This window comes from Heliangelus exortis, chromosome 8 (genome assembly GCF_036169615.1).
Source record: "Heliangelus exortis chromosome 8, bHelExo1.hap1, whole genome shotgun sequence".
Lineage (NCBI taxonomy): Eukaryota > Metazoa > Chordata > Aves > Apodiformes > Trochilidae > Heliangelus > Heliangelus exortis.
Genome location: NC_092429.1, coordinates 22,684,395 through 22,707,183, shown reverse-complemented (window position 1 = coordinate 22,707,183; position 22,789 = coordinate 22,684,395). Strand labels below are relative to the sequence as shown.

General features: G+C 35.9%; 1 protein-coding gene across 4 annotated transcripts in view; it reads right to left on the bottom strand.

The window, feature by feature from the left end:
- The window catches only part of DENND1B (DENN domain containing 1B), a 167,310-nt gene that overhangs the window by 56,750 nt on the left and 87,771 nt on the right, over nt 1-22,789 (bottom strand). For all 4 annotated transcript variants that reach the window (XM_071751047.1, XM_071751048.1, XM_071751050.1 and 1 more), the window contains 4 exons: nt 14,988-15,088; nt 9,965-10,010; nt 8,361-8,462; nt 461-586 (listed from right to left, as the gene is read on the bottom strand). In XM_071751047.1, the coding sequence (XP_071607148.1) occupies nt 461-586; nt 8,361-8,462; nt 9,965-10,010; nt 14,988-15,088 (375 nt within the window). The remainder of the gene's footprint in view (nt 1-460; nt 587-8,360; nt 8,463-9,964; nt 10,011-14,987; nt 15,089-22,789) is intronic.

Here is a 22,789-nt window from a genome sequence, read left to right as displayed (position 1 = left end):
CATTTCTCCTAAATTATCAGTGGAATCAAGGTAAGTATCTAATAGAAGAAATGCATCATATCTGGCTTCTGCTAGGAAATCAAAAGCTTGTGGCCTCAAACATAGCAAAGGCTCTGGATCAGAACAGTAAAAAGATGACGGAGACTGAAAGGCAGAGCCTGTTTAGTTATTGACCACATTAAACCAGGTGAACAGTAAGTAGCTTCATTAATCCAATCTGATTTTATTCTAAATGAATTGTATAAGAGATAAGTATTGGATAAGCATTTATTTTTCAGTACAACACCCCATCAGCAGGTAGCACTGCCTTCGAAATTGCCAGTGCATCCTTAGCATAGAATAAGATTTCCAGCATTTTCTCTGAAAGCTTTCAGACTGGGATATTTCATATTCTTCTTTCACAGAATGAGACTGTGCTTTTACAAATGAAGGAAAAAAAGAAGTGAAGAAACAGCCTTACTGGTTTGTATCTCAGTGCATCTCTATAGGATCCAAACAGTGCTGCCTGTGCCCTCAGAAAGGCCTTGGCTACTCCATCCCCCGTAGCTGTAGACTGCTTTTTCAGTTTATTTTTCAAGGCCGAGACCTGCATGACAGAGTGGAACAGTTAAATTAACACCTCAGAAATTGGTACAGCGAGGTATGAACCAAATCAGCAGGCAAACCATGGTGTCTCCAGGTCAGCCAAAAATTCATCCTCCTCCTTGATAGCTTATCTTTTTAACTGCAAAGAGCACCTGCTGGTCTGTTAATTGAAATGAAGGCAGGGGACGACAGTAGAGTGCTAATGCAAATTGGTTTATGTTCTCTTTTTTTTCCCAAGGCCTCTTGACATAAATAAGCTTAATTATTTTACAGTAAACTGAATGTGAGCCACTTTTCAGCAGATTATTATTTCTCAATCCTAACATGCACCTACCTGTTTCGAATGAAGACAGTTGGACATTTTTTATTTATGCTATGAAGGCTTATTTTTAAGGACTTCTATAGGTTATTACTGTTCAGTTTTAGGGATTTATACCTTTTTAAAGTCAAATTACTATTTTACATGGGAGTAGCTGCTACCACTGTCAAAGAGTTGAGAAAAGTTTGTGTAAATTTAGTGACACACTCTCCTTAGCATTGTCCTAAAAGATAAAAAACAAAACAGGGGTCTTTTCTTACTTGACAAACAGTAATTGATTACATAGAACTGGAAAAAAAATTAGAAATAATAATTTAGATGACCCCTACCTGGGGATACTTTGGAAAAAAATAATATAATTCTGGAATTATTACAGTATTCTTTAAAGATATTACACTCATAAACAATATATATATCAATCCCTCCTAATTTTCAGCATGAAAAATATCTGGATAAGTCAACTTTAATTACATTGAATACATCTGTCTACAGATTCTACATCTGTCTGAACTGCAGTATACCCAAGCAATACCTAAGTCACTAAAAAAACCCAAAGTAACATTCAGAGTTCTCTTTACACAGAACATATAAACACAAACTATCACCAGACAACTTTCATTCTTAAAAAAGATAAGAAAGAATAAGTATCTTTCTGTTTCTTTACACAAGCAGTCCTGACTGCTCTTGTAGATGATGATTGTAATTGAAGTGTCAGCCTAATTAACAACTAAACTTTGAATAATGCTAATGAGAACTGAGCCCGGCATCAGAGAAAAGACCATCTCTACAGGTGATAAACCTTCACAGTAGTGACATTTTCCAGTGTAAAGTCACAGTTACTGTGATCTGATCAAAGAGAGAGACCCCCATTGGGTCCAATTATAACTATAAGTTTTGAAATAAAAAAATAAAAACATTTTTTAGTTATGATGTTCATAATCTATGCAGAAAGGCCTTTCCAGTATAGGTCTTTTCCCCATAGCTGTGATCTTTTCAATTTATATCCAAGCTCCATAGATCTAGATAAAAGTTTAGCACCTGATTCGTTTAGCCCATGGAAAGCATACACCAAGGCTCATTTAAGTTTTCTCCTCAAAAGAAAAAGTACAAACCTGAGCTAAGCAGTTCAAGGTTGAAAAGCTAAATGCATTTTTTCAGTTTGTTTTTTGGGTTTGTTTTTTTTTTTTTCCGTTTTGTTTGTTTCTGTACTGTATGATTATACTGAAATTTTTATAAATTAATTTTATTTGATGCAGGAAAAATTAATGCACACATCCTTTGTATAAAAGGAAACATGCCCATCAACATGCTCAGTTTCTCTAAAACAAAAGCAGTACCATGAGGTCAAAAGAAGATTTATCAACCTCAAAATGTTGCTCCTGTCATGACAGACAAAGCATCTACACAGAAGGGAGAGAACAGGTAGAAAATTCTCTATATTCTTTTAAATCTTCATGGTTCTAAACTATACCTGATGAGTTTGGGGAAATAAAGGCAGAGGATAAGAAAGGGTCAGAGAAGAAATGGATAAAGATGACGTAGAGCAGAGGAATTACAGGACAAAGGGGGATTTGAAGGAACACAGTAGCTTCTGATTTTCTCAGTTGCAGCAGGCCCTGTGTAGCCTAACATGAATTGATAAACAGGATGCTTTAGGCAAAAACATGTTAAAAAGAATAACAGAAAGCAACAAACCTCCTGGTTCACTGCAGGATCAGCACGGTATTAGTTCAACATTATTAAGCACATCCCAGTGGGCTGGCATTTTGAAGGCGGGTTCTCCAGCACAAAAATGTGTCAGGCACACATTTTTTGTGCTGCCATCCTCCTGGAGGGAGTTCTAGCCTCAAAAAAAGGCTACATTGGAGTTCAAAGGAAGTTCCTCCAACTTCTCCTTTTCTCAGGAGGCTTCGCTAAAAGGCAGGAAAAGCGCTAATAGATTATTCTGCAAAAGTACAAGGAGCAGAGTGCTCTTCAGAAAAAGCTTGCAGAGGTCATGTGGGGCACAACCATGACTTCCCAAATGTCACAACCTGGCTGAAGCACTCCTGAAGAGCCCTTGAGACCTGCCCAGGTTCTCCTGAAGGGGAGGTCAGCATTCATGCCAAAGGACAGTGCTTTCTCAGGGCTCATTCCACCACTGAGCAATGGCAAACCCAAGCTGCACATTTGGGTAGGTTGCCAGCAAATTCTTTCAGTTCCAGAGTTTAATCAAAGAGAGAGAGATAAAGTAGTTAATACAGTCAGTTCAGTAGGTGCAAATACCAACTGGGTGCTTTGAACTACTTGGAAGGCCTTGGTGCATAGCAGGGTGGTGATTGTTTAGATCCATGAACCTAAAACCAAGGAAGTGTGAAACCCCTTTGGGTGACATCATTAAGAGCTCTTACAGTTTCAAACAAAATACACAATTCTGGCACCAAGCCAAAAAAATACCAAGTAGCATCTTTATTAAAATGTTTTCCTCCTCCTTTAATCCATTTATGACTAAGAATGGCAAACCCATCTTTCTCCCCCTCTTTGCATGCCTTTTCTTGCAGAAATAGCCTTTCGCAAAGTTTAAAAATAAAGAACTGAAAAAAAAAAAGAAAAAAACAACCCAACAAAAAAACCCATACAACTGCAGGGAATGCTGTTAAAATTTATTTCTGGAAGTCACTAGCGATCCATTTCAGAAATGATACTATTAATTTCCATTAGAAGAAAACTGGTTTTATCTTCTCCTAGCAACAGCTTCTCATAGGAAGGCAACTTCATCAGAATGCTAAACATTACCCATGAAGAGCAATCAGAGCTTCAGGAAGCTTTAAATCAGTAAAATAGTTTTTCAGAGATTTAGGAAGTCATGAGATTGACATGTGATTTTTCTTTCATGTGTAAGTATATCTAGAAGTATAGAAATTAAGTGTGTTGTTCATTAAAAATATAAAGCATTATGTTTTAAATAGTCACCCTGTGTATTAAGATTACTAATATCATTATCAGCTCAGAAACAAAGCATGATTAATATCTTTTTATGGTCCATGTAAGGAAAAAGACTAGAACTGTACATAAAATTTAAAAATAAGTTAATAAAATTATGTGCCTACTAATCAAAGCCCTTGCTCCTGCTTAAGCATAAATTTAAGCATTTATTTCTTAGAAGTATTCAAAACATTTGTCACCCGAGAAATGCAGAACCATGCTCTGGGGTTCCCAGTGATCTCTAAAAAAAAAGATGTCTGGGTATTTCTCTGGTATTAGTGACAGTTATGCTCCAAATTACTTTTTGGTGCTCCCATTCAGAACAAGTCATTATAAAATAAGCCCACTCTCAGCAGGGAGAAAGTGAGATAAGATGGCAGAGAAGAGAAACAAAACAGAAAACCTTACAACAAAGGGGAATGTGATATTATTTAAATATTATTAATGAAAGTGCTTTTACATATTTGATATTATATACACCTGCAAGATTTAGACAACTCATAGCCCTCCAGTATTTAATTATAAATACTAATTTAGATGAAACCAACTACCTAAATGCAATTATTTTCAAACTAGTTGTAGTTTCAATCTCACATTCTAGCTTCTAAAACTATATTAATGTTTAACAGAATCTCAGCTCTTAGACTTTATTCAAAATAAACAGTTGACCCATAAGACTGCAAACAGTGCTAACTGCCCTGAGTTTCTAAACTATATTGGAAGTTGGCTATTTTCTGATGGGAAAGCATAATAAATTATGCTATTTGAATTTAAATTGCATTGTTACTTGTTGACCATAACTTCTTTGGAATACTATTAATCATTCTATTTTCAGAAATAATTTGCACTTAGAGTAATTGTCTTATAAAGCAGCTGTTCAATTTTCTACATGAATTACAGCCTGCTTTTCAAAAGCTACTTTTAGAACAGCAATGTTCACACACCCAGTTTTCAGTGTTAAAATCCTGTGACTTTAGAAACCTCAAAACCAAAACTCTAAAGACCCATTTAAATTCTGTACTACATCATTGCGTGCAGGCACTACACACAACCAAGGCTGTGCATCTTTCAGCAGCTCTCTAGATTTTACAATTAACAATAAATAATGACTACAGAGGATGCTAAAAACCTTCAAGGTCTACTGTTTTCTGAAGCTCATATTTACAGAAGTTCTCCTTAGTCTATGGAGAAGTCATTAAGACTTGGCTGCTAAATGTGATTCCCTTCAGTCCTCTAAGCTTTTTTGTGAAAGTGTTCACATTTCAGCAAGGGAGCAGTCTTTTTGTCAGAGCTGACTGCAAGCACATATTGCAGGATCAGGCCCAAAGTTTATAAATTTGCCTCTATGGTCTCCCCAAATTTCTGCACATTACAAATGTTCTTTGTTTAATATCTCACATTATTAAAGCGGTGACCGAAGCATTAGGAAATTATCTTCACAGAAATAGCTACCTTTTTTTAATAAAGAAATAATACACAAATTCGCAGTGAAATGATGGAATTTAAAAACAAGTGTTGTTGTCAGGAGAGAGGAAAAAGAGGGGGTTTCCCCCTCTCTAAGAAAACAAAGGATTCCTGAAAGACTTGAACTGATTTATTTTTCCAATTTTAAATACCTTAGGAGTAGCGGAACTGCTACTGGCATGGTAGTATTTCTAACAGTCAATAAATCTAAAATATTATGTGTGAATATTGGAATGAAGCCATTAAGAAGATTACAGCATGCAACGCAGCAGAGGGTCCACATGAAAAAAGGACTGGTAATTCAGGACAACTGTGACCACTGACCTTTGCACAGTCAAGACCACTGGTCAGTCTGACAGAATAATAGGGTTCACATGCATAGAAAGTCATCCAGCCTGTAACTATAATTTAAATGCTTAACTGAATGATTTTTAAAAGCTTTTAAATCTCAGTTAATTTATGATACAGTTTATTAGACAATGCTACATAATAACGCTTTTTTCAATCTTAATTTTATCATGAAAAAAAATCACAATCACAGCATTTTAATAGACACATTACTTAGACATGGGTAAACTATTAAATACCTATGCTGTGAGGACATCATCAAGCATATTGATCAAGAAAATAATTATTCAATTTCCTTTGGACACAAGAAACAGTTCCAGAAAACTCTTTGAAATCAGTGCATTTCTTTTGTTAAGCTGTTACACAGCCTGGGATCAGTTTTTGAAAGGAACAGCAAGACTAGAATGTCTTTTATATTTTCAGTTCATCATTTTATTGTAAACACCATTCCGAAGAACCAGTATTTTTTCATCAGAAGTTTTACTACCTCTATAGACATGCTTATGAGGCTTATTTATTTAGGCTAAAATGTTTCACATATCTAAGTATCTTTGATACTTTCAGGTTTTAAGTTTACCCTGGCATGCTGTGTCTTCTGCTTTCTAACAGAGATATTAGCAGTTGCACTGCCCCTCATGACTACTTAAGGATGGACAAGCATTTGGAATTTTATGAGTCAAACACAGATATTCTCTGTGCCTTTTGTTTCCAGGTTATCCAACTACAATTCTATGTTTTCCATGAAATTATGTTAAAGAGCTTTACAGCTTGTAGTAAAGTAGGAGATGGGAATATTCAGATTAAAAGCTTCAGTATAAAATTCCCAAATTCTGCAAGTGTAGCTTGCAAAAAACACAGTTGTTCTGGTTTGTTTTACACCAGATAAGGAATGACATGATTTTAAGTCTACTCTATAAGCCTGTACACTTGGATAACCTTCATTAACATTAATAATTGTAACATTCATATCTCCTGGGGAAAAATATGCTTTAAAAGTATAAAGTATCCTTATTTGCCTCAACCTACCCTACACATTTAGAGATCACTTTGATATGCATCTGTAAAATATATGGTAAGTCCCCCTCATTGCAAAAACATCCATTTTTGCTGTTTTAAGTATGTCCAGCTACAATTCCAGTATATTACAGACAATGATGCCTAATTCTCAATTCTACATGTAGCTATTATTTGACAAGTATGTATCTCCATGACACTATAAGCTCAACCTTATTCACTGAATGCAAAGTCAGTTAAAATCACTGACACAGTAGAAGATTACTCATTTTTTACTTAACTTGTTATACACTTTACCAATTGAGTACAATCAGAATTACTGTATATCCATCCATATTTGTGTATCTATACATTTTCATACACTAATGTAAAAATCACAAAACATAATTTTTATAATCTCATACATTTCTGTTTCTCATACTGCAGTTGAGACTAAGTCAAATGAAAGACTGACCAAGTAATCTATAAAAAGTCTATATTCTAACATCATTAAAATCAAAGGGAACTGGCATAAATGTGATCACCAAAAGTTTGATTTCTATTGTACCAAATATATACAAATTAGCAACAAAACCCAAAAGACAATAGGATGTCACTACAGTGCCTTACTTTGATTAAAACTGTTTGGTTTTATCGTTACAATTTCAGGAAATGTAACTCTTTGATTTCACATTTTGGGATAAAATTCTTTGTGCTGACAACCATTTGTGATAGCTTGAGCCTCCACAACTAAATAATCAAAACAGTGGTTTCACAATTATATTCTTTTAGAGCTCTACAGGGAAAAACAAGGCAAATGAATTTTGTGACTATTTTAAATGATATACAGGATATGATCCCCTATAGGCAATAATAAAAAAAAAAAAAAAAAAAGGAGGGGGGAAACACCCTCTGCAAGATCAAAGTCCAGAAAGAACTGGCACTTAATTTATCATTCTTTACAGACAAAAGACAGTTTTCGTCATTTCAAAAGGATCAGATGTCTTTTATGACAAACTGGGTTTGCAGTTTAATTTACAAATAGAATTCTAAGTAAGCAGTCTTTGCTCTGCCAAAGCAAATGACAAACAGTAGAGGTTTTCATTTACGCAGCCCTCAGCAGGATAGAAGAGATTAAAATAAAACTGAAATAATTTAGAGAAAACAAATAAATGTTTCAGAAAGTTGAAGAAGATCAAAGCCTGAATTTTCTGACCCCAACTGTACAAGTATTTCTTATTATATTGACCAGTGCCATCAGATCATTAATTAAAAGGAAAGCGCTGGCAGGTGGCAGGGAAGCAGAAGCCGATAATTGGCCCCCTTCTTCTTCTTGCCTTCAAAAACTCTCTCATTTTTTTACAAGACATGCCACAAGGCAGACAGAAATGCCTACTTTGTAATATAATGATTAAGATAAGATGAAGAGACTCTTGCGTTTAAAGCAGCTATGCCTAATGAATGCAGCAGCTTTCTAATTATGAGCCTACTTTTACAATCAGGAATATGATGTTCCATTCAACATCTCCTCAACTGTCAAAAAGGTAAAAATCTCAAATCCAGGGGTCTACACTTGGTGATTTTCGCCCCCTTATTCCGTTTATAGCAGTTAGCAAAACCAAGCAAAAATAGCTACTAGTAATTCGTGCATCTATATAAGAAAGAATGAAATAGCTGTGAGACGTACCACTTCACCAGGTAGGTTGTTAAGGTCATTAAAAGGGGTTTCTAGAGTGTTTGTGTCCACATTTAGCAAAACCACATCCTCCAGTGACCTATTTTTTACCCTCTGGTAAGAGGAAAAAAAAAAGTGAAAAAGTATTTTAGAATGGTATATTCCAAAAGTGCATTTTTATTCTGATGTGCTGATTACAAACAATGACTTTACACAGGACAATAACAACAATGTGCAATGACAACACTGTGAGCTTTACACCTAGGATTTGTGTATTAGACACAGGATTCAGATTATCTTTAAAAACACTTCTTAATCAAACAATAAGGTTATGTTACCAATCTCTGAAATACAAGCACATTCAAGAAATGAATTATTGAAAGCCAAGATTTACACAAACCAGTTAAATATAAGCAACTATACATATCTTGTTACAGTTTCATTTTCTCATATTTGTAAAAGATAGGATCTTAATCATGAAATCAGATGAAAACCAGAGAAAACGAAGTAATTATTTAGTTTAATGTAAGTCCCTGGCATGTGATGTCTACTAGTATTAGAGAAGAATGGATGAAACAATCTTTCATCAATGGGACTGAGTAGCAGCTAAGAATTGAATGATTTTTTTCCTTTCAGGATTTTCTGTACAGTCCTACAATAATACATAATAGTGTGGTCCAGGAAGTCATTCTAGAAAGAATTGAGTGACTTCTTTTTCAGAGCAAGCCTTTCTGTTCCACTGTTTTCTGATGGAATAAGGAAAAAGATCTTAGTCAAGATATGAGGACCAGTGTATGCAGATCATAAGACCTCGATTTGAGAGAACAAAAGGCTCTGCCTTTCTAAGAAGTGTGATGAGAGAGGCTCATTTTTGAAAACACAAAAGTGTTAGTAGCTCAGACCTGGGGAGAGCCCACTTCATCAGCTTTGCAAATGTGAATTGATCCTTAGGAACTGCTTTAGCAGAAGTGTAAATCAAATAAAGCTCCCAAATCAATTATCTACTCTGCATGATAATCAAACTACACTTGTGGGCTTAATGGTGCCATTGAATGGTTAGGAAAGAGGCAAAGATCTTTATGACACAGCTATTACTTACCATTTAGGCAAATTCTTATTTTTTGTTGTATTTTCAAATCTGAAAAGGCTATGTCTTGGGTTTTTTTGGCAAAAAAATAGTAATTTCTAAGTTAATAGTTATGACTGTTAAAGGATAATGTTAGGCTGGGATTTACAGAGGGACAGGAATATAAATAATCTAGGAAATCAGAATGATGCTGAATTCTGATTGATGTCATCTCCAAAATAAATTTTAACCGTTCTTATTATTGGGAAAATCTGTTGCTGCACGACTTAAAAAAAGGCAGGAAAAAAGCTATCATTGAGCTTTTAGACACAGAAACAGATCAAGGTGTAGCACTTCTATGTCTCCATAAAGCACATCAAAAGCAAGGTTTCAAAGAGCATCATTTTTTACTTTGTAAAGCATCTGAAGCTTAAATTTTGTATTCTGTATGCTAAAACCCAGATGATTTTCTGAAGCATTGCCACTGAAACAATCATTTATGGCACACACCTCATGTTTACTAGTACACAGAAATATATAGTAAACTTACCTCTATTAAGCTTAAGTGGACGCCAATTAGATAAGGCATCGGTGCACTGAATAAATAAAAAAGTGGAAAAAAATGAATTATTGTTTAAAGTAACAACTACTAAAATATTTGCAGAACAAAAAATATTTAAAATCTTGGCACACACAGTTGCTAGTTCTTATTCACTGGATAAGCCTGTATTAGATGTACACAGTTTCTACCGAAATCTTTACTAGACAAGTGAAATTATTGTTTCTTGGGTTTTTTTTTTGGTTTTTTTTTTGTTTGTTTGTTTGTTTGGTTTTTTTTACTTTGCAGCAAAAATGACAACAAAATAACTGTTCCTAACCATGGAAGCATGAGTGACAATATGTGTAAGGCTTGCCAACTTGCCATACCTAGTTTCTATAAGCAATCACACTGTATGGCAGAGCTAACTTAGCAGATGTCCCAGACATGCTCTGTCTCTAGAACTAGAATGGATTTCAAACACCATTCTGCAGGACATAGTTCCTGATAACATCATCCCCACTGCAATGCAGACATCATTAACTCCAGGTTTGGTTCTGAATGCTCTCCTGATAGCCTTTCTTGGTTGGCATTTTGAAGCTGTATATTAAAATATCCCACTTAACTCAAGACAGTAAGCTTGTCAGACAAGGAACTATACTCTCAAAAGAGACCAAATATCCACACAAAGCCTCTGGACTGAGACCTCCTGCACTACACAAGCAAGAAACTGAATTAGGCAAATTTGTCATGGTTTCCCATTATCTTCTGTTTCCTCTTCCAGTGACTGTGTTCTGGTAACATCCGAGAATGAATATACTCAGTACCCAGTGCTGAAGGGAAAAAACATGATCACACTTGAGTAGTGCAAAATTACTAAAAATATTCACTCCAGAGCAGCAAGTAATAGATAAATAGGCTGGGGTTCAAGAAACTTGGTGGCATACAAAATACTGAGGAAGCAGAGAGGAATAACAAATAAAAATGCTCTCTGGAAACAAAACAGTTGAAGGTGAGATGACTTACATGAAGTTACAGAGATAGCTGATGTACAATAATTTCTCCCATTCTATTAATTTGACCACAGATCTGAGCCACCAGGACCAACACACTGAGGATCAGCTTCTTCAATCAATTTGGTCCCAACTTTGGGAGTGAAAGTAGCAATTCTCACCCACCTGTGACTGCAGCCAGTTTTAGAAAAATCTGTACACACTATGGATTAGCCAATTGCTCTTATTAACAGTGTTCCACAGGGGAGGATTGAAAGAAATGTATTTATTTAAAAAAAAAATAAAAATACCCCAAATAACAAAAAAAACCCAAAACAAATCAATCCAAAACTACACCAAAAAAACACCCAAAACCCAGACTGACTGAGGGCAAAAGAAGCTTTCACCATGTTTCTGCTTTTAAAATAAAGCTTAAGTTTTCTAGGCAATGGGGATTCCAAAAGGGGAAATGGAGAGCCCCATGTTTCCACACATCTTTTTTTCAGGCCAATACTGAAAAATTTTAGTACCTCCTGATGGGTTCATCCAGGCTAAGGCCTTTGTGGACTAAACAATGTTACATGGAATCATAAGCAGTGTCCCTCCAGAGGATTTATATTCAGTGAGGAATCAGATACCTTTAAAGCACTCTGTAATTTTAAGATGGTTTATACTACATAACATATTCAACCAGCAAGAATGACTATGACTGACATGTATCAGGATTGTTTTCTTTTACACCAACACCATTCTAGCTTCACTAGGCCTGAACTGACTTAAAATAACTGATGATTTACTCTATTAATAAATCTGTCATTAAAAAGGGTGGCATGTAACTCTTTTCTAGGGAACAAAGCAACAGTTACATTACTTAAATTTTGAGAAGTTAACAAAATAAAGGTACAAAGCTTATCAGTTGAACACACAATGGAAATGCATGAAATAAAAACTGCAGCTATGGAAAGTCAATTTGCAGCAAAGAATTGGATTCTGAAGCCTTAACACAGAGGTTTGCAATGTGTATGTGAAAGTGTTTCCTGTGATACTACTGGGAGCTGCTATCTAGGTTCTCTTGCTTATGCATGTTATTACAAAAAGTGTTACTAATCTACAGCATCACTGCCTAAAATAATTACTGTGTTATGCAAAATGTGCAAGTTAATTGGAAAATAGTTGTCCTATTCTCACAAAAACAGGCGTGCATAGATCCCTAATTCAGAAGAGACCAAATCCCATAAAAGATGTTGCAATAGTAACTTGAATTTTCTAATTGCATTATAATCTTAGCAGAGCATCAGTAGAACAGATGCTTTATCGTCCACAGACAAAACTGTCATGTATATTCTTTAATCCATTACTTAGTTTGCCAAGAAATTACACAGAAATTTGATAAAATTAGCTTTCTCCTTTACAGAAATTAATTTTATTCATATAATTACTATATCAATGCTTAAACTTAATTTTTGTAAAAGCTTTCTTGAAAGCCAGCCACCTACTGGGCTGGGTGCAAAATATATTTTTGCTTACTTAAATGAAATAAGAAATAGGAAAGAAACAGAAGGATTTTTTTCTAGGGTTTTTTTTTCCTAGTTCTCCTAGATTTTTTTTCTATTCTAGAAAAGAAGTGAAGTCCTAAAAAATATTCAGAAAATTCAGTTTTTTAGTAACGGCTGTATTTTCTTATCCTTGTTTAAAAATGGCCTTACTCCCTTGGAACAAATGAAATTATCAAATCGTTAAGCCCTTACTTCATTTATTTAAATAACTTTTCAGAAAAACTAAGAAAAAGAGAGTTTATGAGAGACATCACAATAAAGTCCACGTGAAGTAATGACACTGTAGGTTCTAGGTGTGAAAATGTATATTAAGCTAAAAGTAAAAAAGGCACTGTTACAGAAAGAACTTTGTTCTATCAAAATGGAAATATTAAAAATATTCAGAAAATTATCTTATTAATTTTAAATTGACATGACCCTCTTGGACTGCACATGAGGTGTGGCCTGGCATAAATTTAGACCTTATGAATTTATAAGGTTTTCTAACTTGATACACTATATACTTCTAAAGAAAATATTTTAGTATTAATTGGTCAAAACATGAGGATGCTATGTTAAGTATTTTATTTGGTTGTATTACTCTGCTCCAACCTGTCTCACAAAAGAACCATTCAAACCAGACATGATCAGACAGAGAAATATAAATGAACAAAAACCTAAGTTGAAAGGACTGATCATAGTTTCTATGGTAAATTCATCACTTGTGCATTTCCTTTCATGAGCTTTATATTTTCATTTGAACACGTCTAAAAAAGAGAAACTTTTTTCCCCCCTCCACTCTATTGTACTCCTGTGACCAAGAAAAAGGAATATAATTGAGTTTTACAAGTTTAAGAAACTCTGTGCTTCTTTTTAAAGAGTAAGAAAAAATTCTCAGGTCATGCCACAATGACCGAAAATCTCAACTATTATCATCATCACAGGAAAGCTGTGTACAGCATCTATCATTATTATTTCTGGAAACATTACATGTGCTTAGGAGGGGAAATAAAAAAATCTTCTATTATTCAGGATGCACTCTGCAGGGTACAGCTCAAATAAAGGTGTTGATCTGTCTTCTGAGAACAGCATTTATGGATTATACTGAAGAAATTACAAAGCTTTTGGCTGTAAGATCAAGTAATACAAAACCTAAACAAATACATCCAAGTTCTACCCCCATCTTGATGCATTTTATCAAGGCTAGGAGGAAAAACAATTAGGACAGAGTTTCTTCAAAAGAAAACTATCATTAAAGATGAAAGGCTTAGTTATAGCTGAAAGTAAAGGGAGAAGTGGGAGGACAATATTTTATTTCTTTCTAAAAACAATAAATAATACACATATGAAGGACAAGAACTATCACATTAAAAGATATACCATGGGCAAATATAAATTTGAGGGAAAAAAAAGAAGACTTAAGGAAAAATTTCTTTGAAAACAAGAAGTTCAATGGACTGGGTAGTGTTCAATGGAACATCAGTATTTATAGGTTCTAGAAAAAACAAACAAGCAAACAAAAAAAAACAACAAAAAAAACCACACCAGCAATATACAAGCATAATTAACTTCTTTGAAGAAAGAAATTTCTAAGGGAAACATTGACTTATTTTAGTAGGCATCTGACTTGGACTCTGTTTTTATATATAATAATAATTCCTGATCTCTAAAAAGGTTTTAAATAGTTCATTTTTTCCACCAGAGATTCATGGGGTCTAGTTAAAGGGAAAGTCTCTGGGGATGGATAATCCTGTTTTAGGTGCTTTAATGGAAACTTATTTGGTATCTCTGGCACGACTGCGAATAAAAGAAAGATCTCCTAGGCTGAAATCTTTAAACCCAGGAAACCATCCCTTGAGGAGCAGAAGTTACTCAAAAGGTGATTCTTTCTTGTTCAACTTAAAAATTTGCCAAAACTATAAAGTCTGTCATGTGAACAGAAACACATCAGGAGAATCAGTATTCTTATAATTAAAACTTTGGAGGTACCAAAAGGAGATTTTAAGCTCTTTCAAGAAGATGTTGGATAGGATTCTGAACCTGGCTGGGCCTGAAGTACAAATATTAAACCATTGTATAGACTTATGGGAAACACTGATGCCTACTAACTTTTTATTCCAGAAAAATTGATCAGGTTCTTTTTCTGAATGCTTCTGTCATTATAATTAACTCAAGTTAAAACAAATGCCAAATAAAAGAAATCTCTAACACAGACATATCAAACTTACTGAATACATTCTCTAACAATAAACCAGGAGCAGTTATTATAAACATGAATATAAATTCTGCATTGATAATTATTAGAACTGTAACTCAACTCAGCTGCACCAATTCAAAGGCATGCTGAAGTATCTCTGTTTAAGTCATCATTTAGGCACTGGCTAAAGAGCTTTCATAAACTGGATCCTGTATTTTTAGTCACAGAGTTTTAGTGTTTTCATCAGTTATGTAGAATTAACAAGGCAGGCAAGAATCTCAGAAAAGGGGGTAACAGGTTAACTCTCTTACCAGCAGTAGTCCAGAAGATGTGGAGGAAGCACTGGGATGTAAATGTGTTGCCAATACATTGGATATAACAATGCAGCTGACGCATGAACACAAGCAGTTAACTAAAAATAAAATACACACACATAGAATTGGCAACAAAAAATATGAGTAAAAGGAACATAAAAAAATCTTAAATTAACTTTTAGACGTGTAAGAATCAACCTCCCCAAACCACCTAGTAAAGCACATTTAATTACCTTTAACTGCTTAAACACATCTATGAAGAACTCTGAGCTGCATAAACAAGTACAACGTGCACAAGAAGTTACACTAACACATCAATTAAAAGTTAGTCATGATCAACCACTTGCTTAAAAAAAAACAAAAAAACAAAAAAACAAACTTGAACTACTTGATATTCAATCATAGGTGCTGCCACCAACACACAGAACTTGAGTGCACGACAGCTTCACTCAGCTTTGCTGAGCAGGGAAGACTTGGGGAGTTTCTTTGTCCACATTTCTTTTCTTTGGAACAATTGGAATTAAACTGAACCTGCACAAAGCCACAGAACAGCATTAAATTCGGGAGCAGAATTAATTTCTGTTTGTGTCACCATCTTGTTTTCCAAACTACCTTTAAAAAAAATCCAGGGTGACTATGCTCTGAGACAGCAATTTTATTATGATTTTTCCAAAAGTCCCTTCCAAAGCAGAGAGTAGCCAGTCTGACACTAGCATCACCAGAAAATGAAGGATTGCTTAACCAAGAAAGGAGACAGTACAACCTTCTTACCATTCAAAATGGGCATCCCTGTTTTTCTAAAAGAAATAAGCAAAGAAACAAAAAATGTCCATAAAAAAACACCCACAAAAAAATAATCTATGGAACTTATGGGAAATGTGGTTGAGTTCATACCTGAAGTGAACAAAGAAGTCAGATACCTACAGAATTAAAATTTCTTCTATCAAATTATCACTTTGTTATCAGGGAGTTACTCAAATGTATTTCTTTTATTTTGCAGCAACAGAGTAATAACAGAATGAGAGAACATCAAGACCATGCTCAAAATAAGGCAGCCTATATATCCAGCACATAAAAAATTGCAAACCCCATTTAAAAAAAAAAAAAAAAAAAAGAAGAAAAAACTAATTGAAAAAAGGTAATGCCCTGAGTAGGAGACACCAAGATTATGGAACAAACTGTCCTAATGTTTTATATCACAACAAAATTACTACCTGAGGCTTGATAATAGCACTGTTTATTAGATGTGTACTTTTACAGTAACAAAACAAAGAGCTAAAATAAAATTTATATCCTTTCCATAAACAAGTGTTTAGACAGTATGGATTTTGAAGGAAAAAAACCTCTTTGTGGAACAGATCAGCAGTAAAAGTTTTCACACCCTGGCTGTCTTGGACATTTAAACTTGTAAATAAAAATTACACTGCGATTTTGTACATGTATTTTTATAATAATAATAAAAAAAAAGGTAATTAAAGACCATTGTAGCAGAAATCACGGACAATTACAATTTGTGCAGCACAGTTAAGTCAGCGCTCAGATTAATATAACATGATTAAATATGGAAAAGAAGAGGGCCTGAAAGCTCCTGAGGGATATCATTAGGGCAAATTGCCAAAGAATGAAACATGAGCCAGTCAGGAGAGTCTGGAAGCTGCAGTAGTACCAAGGGACCTGAATGTTCGACAGTTGGAGCTTCAGTAATGTGTGAACTGCAGGTTAAGGTATCAGGAGACTCTGTGCATTGACACACAGAATGTCACTATTGACCAGCAAACTGCTCGAGCCTGACAGCTACACTGCAGAAAGCCAAGTATATCATAATTCTGTATTTAAACTCTTTGTTTCAGATTAACATTGTGTTCCTTAAGTCTCCTTTCTTACAGCAAACCTCCACAATCACTCCCATTTTTTACTTCTAATAATGGCTACTGCGTTATTGCTACGAATTAGTGAATTTCTCCACACAGTGGGATTTATGAGTTTTATTTCCATATTATATCTCTCTCTTTAACTACGCCTGCTGATAGCAGTCAAGCTCAGCATCGTGTTTTTCACTTTTACTCAAAATTGATATAGAATCACCAATTAGTATGTCCACATACTATTGTGCATAGTATATAAATTTTACACTGAAACCACCTATATAAAAATTAGCATTTCATGTATTTCAACCACAGACTGAGCATATATTCATCCAGGATATCCTCCTATGCAGAGAAACCTCCTCCTCCTCTTAATAGGCACTCTTAAATTATGGATTCAGATGACTATACTATTTGCATGAAGAAATATTTTCCTATCTTAGCCATATGTCTGTATTATATTTTAATTCGCCCTTTAGTGGAGAAAGTTGATAATTCCTTAAGAACATTTTAAGTTTTATCAACTCTCTTGCTTTACAATCAATATTTTGGTGCAGCACTCAGAATAGCATCCATGTAAAATTTTTAATTAAAAAAAAAATTCAACTGGATTTTAACATTTCTAGGAGAAAAGGTAAAAATCTAATTACTTACACATTAAAGTTTTATTTTACTGTTCCGTGTTCTCCTATTTAATAACATCTTAATGAAACATCTTATTTAAACATTTCCATCTTTGCTGCTGCAGTAGGTTTCCAAACATTTCAGTGTGGCATGAATCTGTTTTATAGTTTCCTGTTGTATACAGCCTGCAATACAAGCAGCTATGGGATTCTGCTGCTCTTCAAACTGTGTGACATTTCAATACTGTGCCAACTCTGCCTTTAAGCAAATACTGATAAGATAATTATGAATTTCAAATTAAAATTTCCACACCTTCTGGCAAATTCTCTCTTTGCCTTTTTTACTGTTTCAGCAGTGACTGCATTTCTCAGCTGCATTTGTCCATTTATAAAAGCTCTTTAACTGACACAGTCCCTCTTCTAAATGGAATGGGGAACTACAGCAAACCTTGGATTAATGCTGAATGTCTTAAATAACCAAGCAGTGCACTCAGGAGAGCTGAAAAGCATCCAGGGACCATTGGCTGCTTACATCAGAACTCAGAGGTCTATAGAGGTGACACTGGGGTGCACAGGGATTCAGGACACAGCACCCACTCCTGGCAAAGGAGCCAGGAGGGGACAGCACAGCAGAGAGCAGCACAAACTCATCACTGCAGGAAGAGGCAGCTGTTGCTTGACCAAGTGTTGAGATCTTTTACAGAAAACAATGCTTCACACTAGGGAAAAAGGCATTCACATAGAGCCTGTCTGTTGATTGCTACCTATTAAAAAAGGAATTAACGAGATTCACCTTTTAAAATTAAAACATAGGGAAAGAAATGTCAGAAAAAAGATCAGAAAAATCTCTTTTCCCAGACAGGAAGTCATTATCCTCTGGTGATCTTAAAGGATATGCACAACACTACCTGTTTTGCCAGCAACAACTGGAGATTACATGAGCTGTGATATCCTTGACAGATATCCTTGTATAGAAAAGGTGAAAACATCTGTCAGATAAAATTTGCTATATATTTATGTGTACACCCAGACACAGCTGCTCACCTGTAGTTGACTAAAAAATCTTTTTATAGTAGAAGAGTGCTACAGAACCTAATCCTGCAAATCTGTAGGGTTTCTATGTGTTTTGAGGCAACAACTGATGTTGAGAAATACTCTTATAGCCCACTGCAATGGAGAAGACCTTTACTAGTTGTGTTTGTATCCATAATAAAAAGGGGTTTTAAAAAAGATTTCGTGTGTTGAAACCCATGCATCAACATTGAACAGAACTTCTAATCTTTCTGCTTCCAACAATTTTGAGGGTTTTAGACTGCTTCTCTCCATTTCAGTGAATGTGTTCTAGCTTAATTTTTATTTTTAAAATAAACATGATTATGGTTTTTAAAATGGTATAAATAATGTGTGTTTAAGTTACATAAACAAAATGAGTCACTTGGCTTCGATGAATTAAAAAAATGACTTTTGTTAAAAGATTTCAATGTTCAACCCTTTAAAATTACAGACAAAAATTTTAAATTACAGATTTAAAACTAAATAATGTAAAATTACAGACAAATTTCATTTTAAAACACTAGCATTTGCATTGGAAATGAAGTTTCCTTTCTCATTCCATCAATCAGTAATGAATTTACAATCATTACTGAGTACAACTGTAGCTTCAGTCTGTTTCTGATCTCTTCTGGTAATACACTGCAGTCAGCATCACCATGTAAGCTTTCATCATACTGCAAGGAAAGTATGTGATCTATTCTCCAGAGTTTTGTAGTGATTGTGCTAAAATAATTTTATCTGTCTCCAGAAAAAAAAAAAAAAATGCTGGAACTATGTGCCTGGTGATAACACAGTCTCGTCAAACAGGGGGAGACCACGTTACAAAGTTTGTTATCAAAATATATTATTGGGTTCCAGGAACTTGATTACTACCAAATCCCTGAAAGGCTGAAATAATGCAGAGTTTCTAGAGAACGATGAGTTATTTTCCACCTTATGGCAATAAGCAGCCACTTGGGAAGACTGTTGTTCAAAATCTATGCCCTGCTGAATGGGAACAGTCAGGAAAAGTTGCAGTTCAAGACTTGATCAAAGCCAGTTTACCTGCTCCTGGGAAGAAGAAGAAGCTGCAGCTCCCCTCTATCCCACACGTGGATGCAGTAATTCTGATGTGTGTGCCTGGCACCTTAATTCTCACTTCCATCAATGAACCTTTCTACTCTGGATTTCAAAGACACTGCCCCCTTTTTCTTTTACTAAATGCAGATTTTGCTAAAACACCACAACATGTCCAGAGCCATACTCCTTCAGATGAAAGATTTTCTGCAATAACATATTATGCTTATTTGATACCTATTATTCACATAATTTCTGTGAGTAACACGAAAATAATTTTTCTGTATCCTGCAAAAAATCCTATCTGGCATGTACGTTCTATCTATATAAATTATTTTCTTCAAAGCCTTTTCTATATCCAAAGGTAAAAGGAGAGGCAGAACATTGGTGACAAGATTTGCACAGACCACAATGCATGAACTAGAAACACAGAAACTGATTAGCAGAATCTTGTCACAAAGCCAAAAACAGCCAAAGTTAGACAAAACGCTAAAATAAAATTAATCTGTGATTCCTCACAACCTTTCAAAACCTACTGTAAGTAACTAAAGTACTGCTGTGATACAACTATTTCCTGCAAAATTCTCAAGCACTGTCAATCTCTGTCAACACCATGGCCAGAAATGGGTACTGGTGTGTTCTCTCTCTCCTCCCTCACAGTCCCATTGGGCTAAAGAACAGCTTCCCTCCCACTGCCTTGACCACACATATGTTGAAAGATGCCAAAGACTCTGTTTAGTTAGCTGAGCTACTTATTAATACCTATAGCAATAAACTGTAGAGAATGGGTCACCACTTGACCACAATTCCAATAGCTACCATCAACCTGGACCAGCTCTTACCTGCTGTTACACCAGTACTCCCAGTTCATCAGAATTACTGAGAAACTGCTGTAGGCTTCCTGTAAAACCAACACTGGTACAGGTGAAAGGAAGCTTTTCCTGGATGTTATTACAGCTCCTAAGGTCTGCTAAAGGAGCATCCATATCTAAATGCTATTTGACTGGGAATGAATCAGGCCCCAAACCTGACAGACAGACAGACAGACTTAATGGCTGCTAAAACTGACATTCCCATCCATTTCTGGAATGGCTGGGGGAAGACTGCTGAGGAGTAAGAGTGGAAAGGGAGTTGCTGCTTTGACATAAATCCCTTCCCAGCTTTAAGGAATAAACATCCAGACTAAATCATAAACTGAATCCATTCTGCTGGCATGGTGGGAATTCAGAATTCAGGGATGAAAATAAATTTGGCAACAAAAGAGAACACAATATACAGTCCAAGCTATGATATCCAAAGTCACCTATAAAGTACTTTTTTAACTCCTGGCTAATCATTTCCCATCTGCCATCCTCATAATCTTTAAAGAAAAATGAGAGACCACGTCAAATTAGCCTTAATGCATCTTACCCCTGATAGCAAGATGAGACCCTGAGCTCTCGTCACACAGAAGGGAGAGAGGGGAAGGGAAATATATTTTTAGTCTGCAGATGAAAATTTTAACTTTTTCCATTTTGAAAAATAAGTGGTAGGAAAAAAAAAAAAAGGGAAAAATGCACACAAAAAACCCCCAACCCCATCCTTATTGCCTTCTGGGTTTTGAGTTGTTGTTTTTAGTATTATTCACTTCCTTTTATCTTTATTTCAGGGGGGAAGGAAAGGGAAGAGAATGCTGTTATTCATGGATTTGACAGCACTTCATATACCATCAATTTCATTCTTTTCTTGCAATTCTTGATTCACAAAGCAGCATTATGGCATCATTCTTGTGTGTTAGTTTGGAAGTGAAAAGAAAAGACTGCAGACACGGTTTGTTCCTTGCCTATGGCTCCAGGAGTGACATGTTTTCCAATAATGGAAGCTGAGCAGAAAAGAAAATTGAAGTGGTAGTAGACAGGTGAGCACTCAACGATCAACACTACTGACATACTGTGCCTATACTAAGGACCTATACACACCTTTATAGGTAAACAGAGATACCTATATAAGAAGGGAGATGTGGGTAGTGTTGAAAAAGCCACACAACCTGATTCAGTTAATCAGTTTCTTCATAAAACAAAGGCCTTTAGTGTTTTATATAGGTTGAAAATTAAACTTCTAGAAGTGAGTCGTCAGCTTCTGTCCCTAAAATGTTACACATTAGATTAATAGGTCTCTTCCAGTATTTGTTTATCCTATCATGGACTCATCAAATAACTAGGGTTGGAAGGGACCTTAAAGATCATCTTGTTCCAATGTCCCTGTATGGGCAGGGACACCTCTCAGTTGATCAGGTTGCTCAAGGTCCCATCCAACCTGCCCTTGAACACTTCCAGGGAGGAGGCTGCCACAACATCCCTGGGCAACCTGTGCCAGTGTCTCACCACCCCCAAAGGAAAGAATTTTTTCCTACTGCCTAACCTAAATCTCTCCTTTTCAAGTTTTAAACCACTGCCCTCTACAGTCCTCCCTCTACACAACCATGCAAAAAGCCCTACCCCAGCTTTCTTGTAGTCCCTTTTCAGGTATTGGAAGGTTGCTATAAGGTCACCTCAGAGCCTCCTCTCCTGCAGGCTGAACAACCCCAACTTGCTCAGCCTGGGGAGGTGCTCCAGTCCTGTGAGCATTTTTGTGTCTCTCCTCTGGAGATGTTCCAGGAGCTCTGTGTCCTTCTTATGTTGGGCAACTGGACACAGCACTCCAGGTGGGGTCTTGCAAGAGCAGAGTAGAGGAGGAGAATCCCTCCCTTGTCCAGCTGTCTGTGCTGCTTTTGATGCAGCCCAGGACCGGGTTGGCTTTCTGGGCTGTGAGCACACAATGAAGTCTCATGTTAAGCTTCTGGTCCACCACCCCCTCAAGTCACTCTCTGCTGTCTGCAATCTTTTCTCCTCCCTGTGTTCATTCATGGGATTGTCTCAATCCCAGGTGCAGAACTTTGCACTTGGTCTTGCTGAACTTCATGCAGCTCACATGAGCTCACTTCGCCAGTTTTTCAAGGTCCCTCTGGATGGCATCACTTCCCTCCAGCACACTGACTTCACCAGACAGTTTGTGTTGTCAGGAAACTTGCTGAGGGTTCACTCAATTCCACTGCCCATGTTGCTGACAAAGGTGTCAAACAGCACTGGTCTGAGCACTGACCCTGGAGGAACACCACTCATCACACATCTCCATTTGGACACTGAGCCACAGTTCTCAGTGTTATGATTCACCTCATCATTGG